Source organism: Gobio gobio (assembly GCF_949357685.1).
Source record: "Gobio gobio genome assembly, chromosome: 13".
NCBI classification, from domain to species: domain Eukaryota; kingdom Metazoa; phylum Chordata; class Actinopteri; order Cypriniformes; family Gobionidae; genus Gobio; species Gobio gobio.
In genome coordinates, this window is record NC_137106.1 from 26,325,300 (window position 1) to 26,338,914 (window position 13,615).

A 13,615-nucleotide genomic window follows, 5' to 3' on the forward strand; every position below is an offset into this window, starting at 1 on the left:
TCCCAAGGTTTTGCCATGAAAATGTGCTAGACAGAGATCTTTTCATGTCTTGCATCTTTTGCAGTCTCGCACGCAACAGTGTTATAAAAGTGTGGTGCTCAAGTTAAAAGACATTCAGCTTCAAAAACAAAAACACCTCTCAAAAGCCCCTTGTTTTGTTTCTAGAACAAAAGATGATTGTGTAGAGTCATCAATATTTTGGACTTCTTTTTTTTTCAGAGGGGAAAAAACTGAGTTTTAAATGGATATATCAGCTAAAAGTGAATTCGTCAGCTTTGAGTTCATTAGCAAATAGTTGGTCTTAAAGCCATAAAACAAAATGACATTTCAAATTTACATATTCTACATAAAGCTTTTGTGTTAAAGAAAAACACATCAAATTAACCAAGAAAATATAAGTAGAACAAACGAACAAAAAAGTAACAATTTATCAACTAGAGCATTAGCTTGAAGGTTATAAAACAAACAGCAACAACACTGACCAACCTTTAACCCAAAAAACATTTATTTATTTTTCGAACCAAGAACCGAAGGTGAATTCTTCAGAAGACGGTTGCAACATGACTTATGGAATACTGTTCATAGGACAATGACATATGGGACAAACCCCAGGTTGGGCTGGACATAGCCTACTACCAGAATATCTGCACATTTGGATAGAAATTTCTGGCCTTAGTTTTAATTTGGCAATTCATATTTAAATGTTACATGCCGAAAGTGTTTTCTGAAGGGAAGTGCCCTTGTACTGTACGTAATGCAAGTGGAGTGTCATCTACAGGAAGCATTAACATATTGACAAACACTTTTAGGCAGTCTAAGGCCTTCAACCACAGAAGTCTCATCAAGAAAGCTGACTGAAATCTACCGCAACATCCAAAAACTCATACATAGCTGATGCTCTTAGAAGAAGAAAACCCTAAGTTTTAAGGTGAATTTTTATCAGCTTCTGCTTTTTTCTTGTCCTTCTTCTTCTTCTTTTCTTTTTTCTTCAATTTCTTCTCTTTCTTCTTTCTCTTCTTCTCACTCTTTGTTGACTGTGCATCATCGTTGTCATCGTCAGTTTTTTCCTTTTTCTCTTTGGATTTGTCTTTACTCTCATCCTTACTGATTTTGCCCTCTGGCTCGTTTTTGACTTTGATATCTGTAGGGCTTCTTTCGTCTCTGTTTCGCTTTCTGTCAGGACTGCGTTCCCTTTGTTCATGGAGAACCCGTGAGGATGTCGACTTTCTGGAGGGGCTCTCCCGTCTGTGAGATGATGTGTGATGCTGGTCTCCGTGTCTCTTAGCATCCTTGTGCTGCTCGTGCGAACCTGTTGTCTGCAAAGATGAAAAAGAGGCTGATGTTTTTTCCCCACAATTCAATGTTCTGCATTACGGATTTATGATCCATGGTAAATGGCATTTATAATGTCACCTTGTTCCTGTCGCTGCGGCTGTGACTTGCTACATGTCTCTCTGCGCTGTTCATATCCCCGAAGAACTCCTCACAGCGCTGGCAGAAGAAACCCATCACTGGGATCAAATCACCACTACCTACAATAAAGATGCATCATGTTTTTGAGTCTAATTGTTCAATAGGAATTATTTTATATAAATAAATAGTGCTACTGAACAAAAGAAAAAAAATCTTAAATGGTTAAAATAAATAAACATGTGTTGAACCCAAATAAAAACAATATTATAATAAGGTTCATGGCTCAAATAAATAGTTGTATTTAACAAATAAGAAGTATTATATCTTCAAATAAGTATAATATACGGTGAGGAAAAGAAGTATTTGAACACCCTGCTATTTTGCAAGTTCTCCCACTTAGAAATCATGGAGGGGTCTGAAATTGTCATCGTAGATGCATGTCCACTGTGAGAGACATAATCTAAAAAAAAAATCCAGAAATCACAATGTATGATTTTTTAAACTATTTATTTGTATGATACAGCTGCAAATAATTATTTGAACACCTGTCTATCAGCTAGAATTCTGACCCTCAAAGACCTGTTAGTCTGCCTTTAAAATGTCCACCTCCACTCCATTTATTATCCTAAATTAGATGCACCTGTTTGAGGTCGTTAGCTGCATAAAGACACCTGTCCACCCCATACAATCAGTAAGAATCCAACAACTAACATGTCCAAGACCAAAGAGCTGTCCAAAGACACTAGAGACAAAATTGTACACCTCCACAAGGCTGGAAAGGGCTACGCCGTAGCTACGCCGTAGGCTGTGTGATGTGCGCGTACCCTACGCCGTACCCTGACGCGCACCTCTCCAAAAATGTAACAACGTGTCAGTTCTACGCGGACTGCAAGCGCTGTGATAAGTCTGCCAGAACCCCTCCCTCAGTTCAATAAATAAATCGCAGGGGAATGGAAAGAGCAGGTAAACATCATCTGGTCAGGGTTCCTATCCCGGTTGGACTTGATAGACAAATGTCCACTGCCTCTGACCATGAAGTTAGAGGCTATCAGACAGGTGGCGCTGTCTAAAGTACAACATCTGTTCTCCAATGTCCATATCCAGCAGAAAGTGCTGATGGACATGAACAGTAAGACAGTGAGCTTCGTGAGAAAGTGGTTTGGACTTAACACGCATAGCACCCGTGATGTTATTTTTCACCCCCAATGGGAAGGAGGGTTGGGAGCACCAAATGTGATCTGGATTTACACCAGCATGCGGATTTCCCACCTTCTGAACATGCTGGACAATGATGACAGAGACGTCAGGGAGCTGGCTCGATCCTCCCTGTTCCTGGACCTCAGGAGACGTAAGGTGCCGTTGGCCAGGGACTCAGAGCCTCATTTCCTTGGTTTCAAAAGGAAACCAAGTGGGAAACTGGACACCCATTCAGCTGGCTTTGGTGTCTGGTCAGACTGGCCAGACCTGAACGACCTTTGTGTCCGAACTGGAGTAGAACTGGAGTGGGCGCGGTCTGACTCTGGGACTGTGAGGGTCTCAGAGGATATCATCACTGATCCCCTGATCTATGTCAAGGCAACAGCCACATATGGTGGCCACAGCTTCCCGCTAACATCGACAGGTGCCCGGCGAACTCTCCTGGACTTACACCAACATCACTGGACTGGACTGAGCCTTCAGGGGAAACTGGCCTGTCTCTCCTGTGCTGATCACTCTGTCTCTCACTCGTTTCTGAAGAACACTGCACTCAGTGAGGACATCGTCACCTTCACAGTAAAAGCTAGATTACAAGTTCTTCCTACCAGACTCAACCTTTCCATCTGGTTTCCTGCAACCCAGGTCCCTCACTGTCTACATCACACCACAGAACAGACCACTGAGACACTGCCACACATTCTGAATGGCTGCCATGCTTACAAGGGAATGTACATCGCACGCCACGACAGAATAGTGGACCTTATAGTGAGAGACGTATCAACACATCTCTCACCTTCAGTAAAAACACATAAACACTCTAGTGTAAAAGCATCCATGTTCCAGCATGGCAATGGTAACTTTGATGCTTTCTCACATCTGTCTGCTAACACACCAGATGTGACTGTGGTTAATGAGGAGCTCAGTGAGGTGTTCATTCTGGAGGTGGCATGCACCTTTGACTCTAGCATGGAGGAAGCCTTTATGACCAAGGTCATTAAATACCAGCCGCTCTTAAACACCATCTCAGAGATCGGTTATCGGGGCAGACTACTGGTGTTCATATTCGGCAGCTTAGGACACACACATAGGCTGGTGGTAAGAGGGCTTCAACAACTTGGGATGCCCAAAAAGAGGGCCAAACGGCTGGCGAAGTACTGTGCCCTGTCTGCTATCATAGGCAGCCGCCACATATGGAGGAGACGCTGCTACTTATACCCATAACCCCTGAGAGATGTGAAGATCTGTGTGTGCCACTGGGCCATGATTTTGTACATGTAATTTGACTGCACCTATAATGTTTATGTCCCTGTAAATCATTTCTTTCAAGTGGACTTAAATAAATTGTTAAAATGTGTGTGTGTGTCCAGAAATGGGCCAGCCGAGGAAACATCATCAGGACTGGTTTGACAGCAATTCGGCTGAGATACAGACACTCCTCAAAAATAAAACATGATGCCCATAAATCTCTCCTGTCCTGCCCTGGATCTCCTACCTTGAAAGCCACCTTTAATGCAGCGAGATCTGCAACCCAGTGTGTCCTCCGGATCATGGAGGACACTTGGTGGGTGAAGAAGGCAGAAGAGATACAGCGTATGGCAGACTGCAACAACTCACAGGGCTTCTATGATGCCATCAAAACTCTCTACGGCCCCAGGAAGAGAGCGATTGCTCCAGTTCGTTCAGCTGATGGCTCGACGCTCCTAAAGGACCGCCATGAGATCCTCACCCGCTGGGCAAACCACTTTGAGACTCTCCTCAACCTCAATAACCCTGTTGACATTTCTAGTAGGCTTCGTAGTAGGGTTTTTGAAAATCGAAATCTGAGGCTCAGCACCAAGGTTGCTGTTTATAATGCTGTGTGTGTCTCCACCCTGCTTTATGGGGCGGAAACATGGACTCCATACAGCCGACACATCACCCTCTTGCAATCCTTCCACATCCGCTGCCTTCAGAAGATCCTCGGCCTCTCCTGGATGGACCGAGTCCAACATGCGGAAATCCTACAGAGCACCAATTCTATCTGCATGGAAGCCGCAGTGGCTAAGAAACACCTACGATGGATAGGGCATACCATCCGTATGCCGGACCATCGCTTGCCTCGCCAAATCCTCTACGGTCAAGTACAAGGCGCCAAACGAGCGGCTGGTGGACAAAAGAAGCGCTATAAGGACTACACCAAGGGACTTTTAAAGCATTCCAACATCAATCCCATGCATCTTGAAGCTCTGGCACAGGATAGATCAGCCTGGCAGGTTACCTGTGCCCGAGTAGTTTCACAAATCCATGAAAAAAACCAACAGCGGAGAGCCGCGAGACGCAGACAAAGACACCAGAGGGCAACTGGAGCTCCTCTATCCTTTGGTTTCCCTTGCTCCACCTGTGGACGAGTGTGCGGGTCAAGGATCGGCCTCAACGCCCACGAGAAGTGGCACCAGCGGCAATGTCGTTGATCCCCTCCCCAACCCCGAAGCAAGCGTCATCATCGGAAACGATGGACAGCTATAAGTAAGTAAGTAAGTAAGTAAGTAAGTAAGTAAGTAAGTGTGTGTGTCCAGAAATGGGATGATAGTTCCTTAAGTCTGCTATAACACAATATTTTGTAGTCCAGCGATTCTTTATGCTAGTAAATAAATACATAGATCCACTGAGTATAGTTTATTTATTTTCTCATTAAAACCAAAGATGTTAATCAGTAATTGTATATCAAGAACAGGGACACTTAAGGGTACATTTCGTGAATTAAGTCTCCGCAACAGCAATCGATTGCTCGAGCCACCGCTACTGAAAACAGCGGCCACGAGCTCTGCATGATTTCACAAACGCGTTCCAGCACCAGATCGCCTTATTTAACTCTACTTATTAACTAGAGATGCTTAATTTGTATTAGATACAACAACTCAAGCTGCAAGAAAAGTCGCTCTCTCCCTGCTGCTGATACTCCGACAATGAATGTACACATTCTACACAACAAGCTGCTTCTTCTTCGGCTGTTGTCTTGATTACACCATCATGCCCGAGGACACTGCCTACTAGCGACTGCATGTGTAATTGCACAGACGCGGACAACAGCGCAGAAGTATAAATCAAAACCAACGCGTTACTAACGGCGTAGAGGATACGGCGTTGGTCCGACGCAGAAGTATAAATTGGGCTTAAGAAAGGTGAGAAATCAGCCCAGAACTACACGGGAGGAGCTGGTCAATGACCTGAAAAGAGCTGGGATCACCGTTTCAAAGGTTACTGTTGGTAATACACTAAGACGTCATGGTTTGAAATCATGCATGGCACGGAAGGTTCCCCTGCTTAAACCAGCACATGTCCAGGCCCGTCTTAAGTTTGTCAATGACCATTTGGATGATCCAGAGGAGTCATGGGAGAAAGTCATGTGGTCAGATGAGACCAAAATAAAACTTTTTGGTCATAATTCCACTAAACGTGTTTGGAGGAAGAAGAATGATGAGTACCATCCCAAGAACACCATCCCTACTGTGAAGCATGGGGGTGGTAGCATCATGCTTTGGGGGTGTTTTTCTGCACATGGGACAGGGCGACTGCACTGTATTAAGGAGAGGATGACCATGGCCATGTATTGCGAGATTTTGGGGAACAACCTCCTTCCCTCAGTTAGAGCATTGAAGATGGGTCGAGGCTGGGTCTTCCAACATGACAATGACCCGAAGCAGACAGCCAGGATAACCAAGGAGTGGCTCTGTAAGAAGCATATCAAGGTTCTGGCGTGGCCTAGCCAGTCTCCAGACCTAAACCCAATAGAGAATCTTTGGAGGGAGCTCAAACTCCGTGTTTCTCAGCGACAGGCCAGAAACCTGACTGATTTAGAGAAGATCTGTGTGGAGGAGTGGGCCAAAATCCCTCCTGCAGTGTGTGCAAACCTGGTGAAAAACTACAGGAAATGTTTGACCTCTGTAATTGCAAACAAAGGCTACTGTACCAAATATTAACATTGATTTTCTCAGGTGTTCAAATACTTATTTGCAGCTGTATCATACAAATAAATAGTTCAAAAATCATACATTGTGATTTCTGGATTTTTTTTTTTAGATTATGTCTCTCACAGTGGACATGGACCTACGATGACAATTTCAGACCCCTCCATGATTTCTAAGTGAGAGACATTGCAAAATAGCAGGGTGTTCAAATATTTATTTTCCTCACTGTATATAAACAGTTGAATTTAAGCAAAATAAAAACAATTTAATAAATAAGGTTCATGGTTTAAATACATATTTTTACTGAGCAAAAATATAATAGTCTTCTACTGAACAGAAGATATTTTGAAGGATGTGGATAACCAAAGACAGTTTACGGTAGTCATCGACTTCCATAGTAGGAAAAAAAAATAAACTATGGAAGTCAATGGCTACATTCAACTGTTTGGTTACCCACATCCTTCAAAATATCTTCTGTGTTCAGTAGAAGAAAGAAACTTATATAGGTTAAGAACAACTTAAGCGTGAGTAAATGACAGAATTTTCATTTTTGGGTCAACTATCCCTTTAAATGGTGTGGATCATGATAACCATTTAATACCTTCCTGTTTCATTAGACCCTCCAGTTCCTTCACCAGGTACTCTTTCCTTTTCTTTTGAATCTGTTTCTCTCGTCTCTCTCGTTCCTTCTCTCCCATCTTCTACAACAGTCAGAGGAATTCACAGTCAGACTCTTGGGCTTTTTTATATTTCTGAGGTGATAGTGTTAATAAAAACTACCACTACCTTCTCCTCACGCTTGGATTCTTGAGTAGAATGGCTGCTTCCAGAGCGATTACTCCTACTGTCATCCGTTTTGGATGCTGAAAAAAATATACTATAAAGTTGAATGCACTACAAGCCCATGGTTGTGAAATCTTCTAGGTCTTTTTTTAAATCATTTTTTTGAGATGGCTGACAGATTTCAAGAACACAACTTTCACACAATCCTGCAACTTAAAAGATGAGTTCATTCAAGTCCAACCAATTATAGTACAGATTCCATTCAAACTTTGTTAAATAGATAAATTCAGCTTGAAAATTCAGCTCATTTTGGATAAAAGTGTCAGGCCTAGTCCACACGCACATGGGTATTTTTATAAAGTTTTTTCTCGGTTTAAAAAAAAAATCTTGTCCACACAAGCATGTTATCTGTTACTGTATCTGTATACATGTTATAAGCCCTGTTAGCAGTTATTAGAAGCAATATTTTGGCTACGACCACCATTGCACATACTCGCCTCATGTAAACAAAGGAGATAGCGGTGGACAATCTGACATCAAACAAAGGAAATAACAGCGCGCACTCCAACGTCACACGCCAAAATCTGAAAATCTACACCCTGTCAGGAGTTTTCAAAAAGGTTTGGTTTCAGTGACCTGATACGGTCTTTGCATGTGGACGAACGGCCAAACCACATAGAAAAAGCTGGGGCTTTGGAAAAAAAAAACATGTTTTCTATGGACAGGACCTCAATTAAAAGAATAAAATTGATAGTGCAAAACATGCTGGCTCTGACCTCTGGACAGTGCTTGCAGCGCCTCCAGGGCTGGTTTGAGCAACGGGAACGAGGCAGCTCCTTGTTCTTCCTTTTTCTCCTTTAGCCTGGCAGCCATTTTACAGATTTCAGTCATGCCTGGATTCAGGCCGATGGTCCTCAGGAGGTTTCTCACCTTGTCGCATTCCTCCGGAGTGACTTTCATCGTGCCCAAACCAGCGGGCTGCATGCTAGCAGACATGCCGTGTGCTTTGGCTTCCTGGAGATTGTGAGTCTGCTGTTCTTTACCGAGATGATGAACCGGAGACCTCGCGGATCTTGTCTGGGCCAGAGGAACCGTCACAGCTTGAGGTTTGGATCTCTCCTCTTGCTCTCCATACAGGAATTTCTCTTCATCTTCAACACTCTGGAATGCAGGCTTGGATTCAGGCAGCTGGTTGGGCACGTTCCAGGATAAGATATTGGAAACGCTGCCGCTGTCTCCACCAGCCCTCTCGTGAGGAAGCAGGGAACCATAACAGAGTTCAGCAGAGGTTTCAGGCTGTGGGTTCTGGAAGCCTCCAACTGCAGACTGATTTTCCAGAAACATTCCCCTTGTGTTATCAGTACTCTGTATAAACACAAGGGAAGACAATTCACATTACTTCTGATGGAAATTATGAATTTGAAATGGTCTAAAACAACCATGTCAACAAGATAAAACAAACATCAATGACAAGCATGTCAACAACAAAGAACAAAAGGGAAAGTCGTTTAAAAATCTAGAAATGTGACATGTTCTTAATGTACTCTTTGCACTCAAGACAAGTTGATTTTGTTTAAATTTACTCTAAACATGTTTTTATTTTTTACCTTGAAACACTTTAAACATTATTTTAAAAATGTAATTATATATAACCACCAAAATGATTTTCTTAAATCTTCTACATTATTGTCTTTATGAATTACATTTTTTATGTATTTTTAACTGTAACAATCAACAACAACAAAAAATTTACATTTCAAATGACCTCTCACTCAAAACATAACAGAATTGTGGTGCTTACCTGGTCTCTAAGGAGGGCATTCTTGACTACAGGCAGGTGTTTCTCTAGATCTTTGTTCTGTAGGATCTGTCTTAGTCCATGAAACAGATCAGGCATGGTGTTAGCGCCAAAGCTTACTCCGCTGCTGGTGCTGCTAGAGCTGTGATTGCCTTCAGCAGTCCCTCTGTAAGACTGTTTGGTCTGACTGGGGCTCAGACGTGACTGACTCTTACTGCCCGTTACGCTCTTCCCGTGGCTGTGACTGCGGCTACGACTCCTTGCACGACTTTTGGCCCTTGTGCGGCTTTTAGCTCGACTGCGGCTATGGCTGCGTGTTCTGCTGCGAGCCCGACTCTTTCCACGACTACGAGCTCGACTACGACCCCGGCTCCTTCCACGACTCCTGCTGCGACTGCGTGGACGGCTCCTCCCTCTGCTCCGACTTCGCGCTCGGCTGGGATGCTTGTCTGCAGTGCGATCACCGGTGTCACTTTTATCTGCGGCCAGCTCAATCCGGTCGGTTGCCTGCAGGATTCTGAGAAACTCCTCTGCCTTTTTCCTTCATTGAAACAACAATGAAATGGATTAATTAAAAAGGGTTAATTAACAATTTGAATGTACACACACACACACACACGTATACATTTTGTATACACGTCAGTGATGCGCGGGTCAATGTATAAACAACCCGCACCCGACCGACGTTTTCAACTAACCCGCCCGCAACTCGGACCGCAAAAAAAAAGAAGAAAATATTGTACCCGACCCGCTTCCTGACCCGCGTTTTTTAAAAGTAGTAAATGCTCATCGTAGCTCATTGGGCCATTGAGAAAATGTTTCAGGCCCTGACGTGGTGTGCTCAGAGGTGCAGCAGCGAGAGCAGGAAGTTCTTGCGGCGGCCCATCATTTTCCATTTCAGCTCCAGATGCATATTATTGATGAACGCGATGTTTATGTTTCGACCCGGCTTGAAGAATTCATCAGCCCACATTTGGAAAACATTTGGAAAAGTGTGAAAGCCCTAGGAGCGCAAACTGTTATTTTTCTGAATGCTGTATGATATAGCCTAGTGTTATGTAGCCTAATACAGGCTTGATTTATTCATTTATTTCGTTTAATTTTCTTAACAATTAAGATGCTGCATGTGTTTATCCAGTCTAATCGAAGTGTGCGTCTCTCCCCCGACTTTCCCAACAAAAATCCCGCCCCCTCTCAGAAAATACATAAAACTGACTTTAAATGCGTTTAAAAGTAGCCTATTAAAATGGTACAATGGCATTGCTCAGTTCAACGTTTTGGGAAATCGGGCATTTTGTCCCGCGTCAGCATTTATTCAAAAGTTAATAACGCTCAACATTCAAAAGGTAAATAAGGATTTATTGACGATCCGACCGACCGTGACCCGAATATCATAAAAAATATTTTTGGATGACTCGTAACCGCGGGTAACCGCGGGTGGCCGCGGGCACCCGCTCATTTTGGATCAACCCGCGCATCACTGATACACGTATACACACAGTTCAACATTTTGGGGTCAATAAGATTAGTATTCAGCAAGGACATATTAAATTAATAAACGCTTACAAAAGATTTTATTTCAAGTTAACACCATATATATTACTGCAAAAAGTATCAAGGTTTACAAAGTTAAGCAGTACAACCATTTAAAAAATAAGATGTTTCTTGAGAAGCAAATCAGCATTTTAGAATGATTTCTGAAGGATCATGGAAGACTCGAGTAATCACTGCTGAAAATTTAGCTTTGCCATCACAGGAATAAATTACAATTTATAATAGTTGAAATATTACACAATTTAAAAATCTATTACTTTACTCTTCTTTATCCAATAAATGCATGTGTGGTGATATAGGAGACTTCTTTCAAAAACAATTTAATAATATTACCGACCCCAAACTTTTGAACGCTAGTGTGTGTATGCATGTATACATACATACGCTTGGACAATGAAACCGAATCACCTGGTTTTAGACCACAATAATGTATTAGTATGGTGCAGGGCCAATACAGCATAAATTTGTCTTGGGAATGACAGATACAAGTCCTGCACTGTGGCTATAGGGATTTTTAACCATTTCTATTCCAGAACAGCGGCCAGGTCTTTCAGTTTAAAAAGGCTCAGAAATATTTAAATCTGGTGACTGTGCAGGCCATGGGAGATGTTCAACTTCACTTTCATGCTCATCAAACCATTCTGTCACAAGATTTGCTGTGTGTATTTGGTGCATTATCATTCTGATACACGGCACCACACCATCAGGGTGTTGGAACCATTAGGTGCACATGGTCCTCCAGGATGGTTCAGTGGTCCTCGGCAGTGACGTGCACATCAAACACAGTAGGGAATTCCATGATACTGCAGCCCAAACCTAGCCTGGTCCTACCAGACTCTCGTACATTTCATTTGCACAGTCTGGCCACTCTCCATTGACAAGCGTTAACTTCCTTGAAGGCGGGTACTCTGTTGAAGTTTAAAACTATTGGATCTGCCTGGTCCACTCTGGATCTGCCATAACCAATTGCTAACGTTTGGTCGTGACGTATGTCATCTCAAACTAGCGCACGACATCAAAGTCATTGTTCTCAGCCACTCCCTCTGTTCGCTGATTGGACCGGTTAAAATTTGACCAGAGAAAACCAGAGAATATACCACAATCCCAGACGGAGTACTGAAGGAAAATTGAGCAGAAGTACGTAGGAGGGCGGAGCCAGGCTAGCCCAAACCATCATTGATCCACCCACAGATTTGACTCCCTTTTGGAGCCTGTCTCTAACTGCCTGTCTATGAATTGCAGTTTTAAATCACTCCCATGTTGGTTTCAAGACTGCGAGAGGTTGCCGCTTGGTGAACTATCACTTTCATTCAAATGTTTACTGAATCTTTAATATTTGGCCACTTCTTTATGACATAAATGCTACAGCCACTGTAATTTCTTGAGCAAGAATATGTGGACATCGAAACTCAGAGCAAGGGTTTAACCTTTTAAAATTGCTGTGATGGCATAGGTTTATAAATGGCGCACATTGTGTTCCCAGGTGAACGTTATAAGCAACCCAAACCCTCAGCATATGCAGAGATAAAGTTTGAGATATGCTCCAAACATGTATTTGATAACAGTTTATGTAAAGCAGCATTTACTGTGAACAGAGCCGCTCTGAGATGCATGTAAAATACACGCATACTTTATACACATGTATGGGAGACAGAGACACTGCTCTAATTCTTGCAAGTCAAATAATACATCTTTATTTAAATCCTTAAATCCAATGCATGGAACGAGCAATGAGAACCAAATGCAGTTATTGGCACAATTTAAATTAAACACAACAACTATTGAATCTTTGTCTAGTTTCTCATACCTGACATCTTGGTTTTGCTCATCTAGACTTTGGGTTGACCAGCTTAGTGAAGACTGACCAAGCTGACGCTGATTTGAAGGTGTGAGCTGAGAGCTGATGATCGTGGATCCACTCTGGTCAGCAGTGTGACTGATGAAGGGTCGGTTCTGCAGGAGGTAGACAATAACATGAATGAAAATACTCAAAAAAATGGTCGCAACATACTGACAACATGTCCATATTAGTATAAATATATGAAAGATTCATAGAATATCCAGTAGGCCTAAAAAAGTCTGAGATTTCGGTCATATAAACATAGAAAGAAAGATTTTGAAATCCAAACATTTTTAACAAAGAAAATTATGACGTTGTATTAAAATATTTGCAGGTCACCAAACAATCAAGCAAGCAAATTAGTGACGTTGTAAATGCATGCTTAAAAGTAGTTTTAAATGAAGTATGACAATTAATACTGCAGGACATTGCTTGAAATTGCACGTCAACTACCCACATGCAACCCAGAAAGCATTCAAAAAGAACATGCATCACTTGCATGGAATCCACAAATATTTAATATTGCTTATTTTTTTAACGTTTTCATCAGGTGGATCTAAACACATGTTGTGGCAAGAAAATGCTGATTGGTTTTATGACTGGACTGCCAGTAAAAACACGCACCTCGTAGAATGAATCTCTGTTGTAGTTTTCATTCCCTGTTCCGTACGGGCGTCCCGGAGGAGGACCCGGCTGTGGAGCGCAGTATTGAGGCCCCGGAGGAACCCCAAAAGGAGGACAAAACGGCGGAGGGCCAAAGGATGCTGCGGGGTGTCCGAAACCTGACGGAGGTACCGGTGCACGGTGGTAGTCCGAGTTCGACGGACCTCGGTACATTTTTGTGCATCAATCACTGATCAATACATGTATAGCAACCACGAATTTATTTTTCCATTCACTCTTGAGCTCCAGTGTGTCTACATGAATTTGAGCGCAGCCTGAGCCACAGCGTCGCCTGCAGGACTGGAGCCAAACGCGACTCTGAACCAATGCCTGTTTAAAACTGTTTCACTTTTTTTTATTCAAAACTGTTTGAATTGTATTTCAAAAACATTTTTTCAAAATAGTAAAAAAAAAAAAAAA

The 13,615-nt window shown here is 42.5% G+C and overlaps 1 protein-coding gene across 1 annotated transcript; it reads right to left on the bottom strand.

Moving 5' to 3' along the window:
* Window positions 1-483: 483 nt before the first annotated feature.
* LOC307136670 (uncharacterized protein) lies at window positions 484-13,497 on the bottom strand. The gene is made up of 8 exons (XM_079833913.1): window positions 13,157-13,497; window positions 12,500-12,645; window positions 9,142-9,679; window positions 8,117-8,705; window positions 7,344-7,420; window positions 7,159-7,258; window positions 1,414-1,532; window positions 484-1,316 (listed from the first exon to the last, which is right to left on the bottom strand). The coding sequence occupies exons 1-8, from the start codon at window positions 13,367-13,369 to the stop codon at window positions 924-926; spliced, it is 2,175 nt and encodes a 724-aa protein (XP_079690039.1). The 5' UTR covers window positions 13,370-13,497; the 3' UTR covers window positions 484-923.
* Window positions 13,498-13,615: the final 118 nt, after the last annotated feature.

Coding starts and splice junctions, on each gene's coding strand:
- LOC307136670 (XM_079833913.1), bottom strand. CDS start 13,369: ATGTACCGAGGTCCGTCGAACTCGGACTACCACCGTGCACCGGTACCT. Junction 9,680..12,499: donor GAGCAAAACCAAGATGTCAG/GTATGAGAAACT, acceptor GTTTCAATGAAG/GAAAAAGGCAGAGGAGTTTC. Junction 8,706..9,141: donor ATGCCCTCCTTAGAGACCAG/GTAAGCACCACA, acceptor GTGTTTATACAG/AGTACTGATAACACAAGGGG.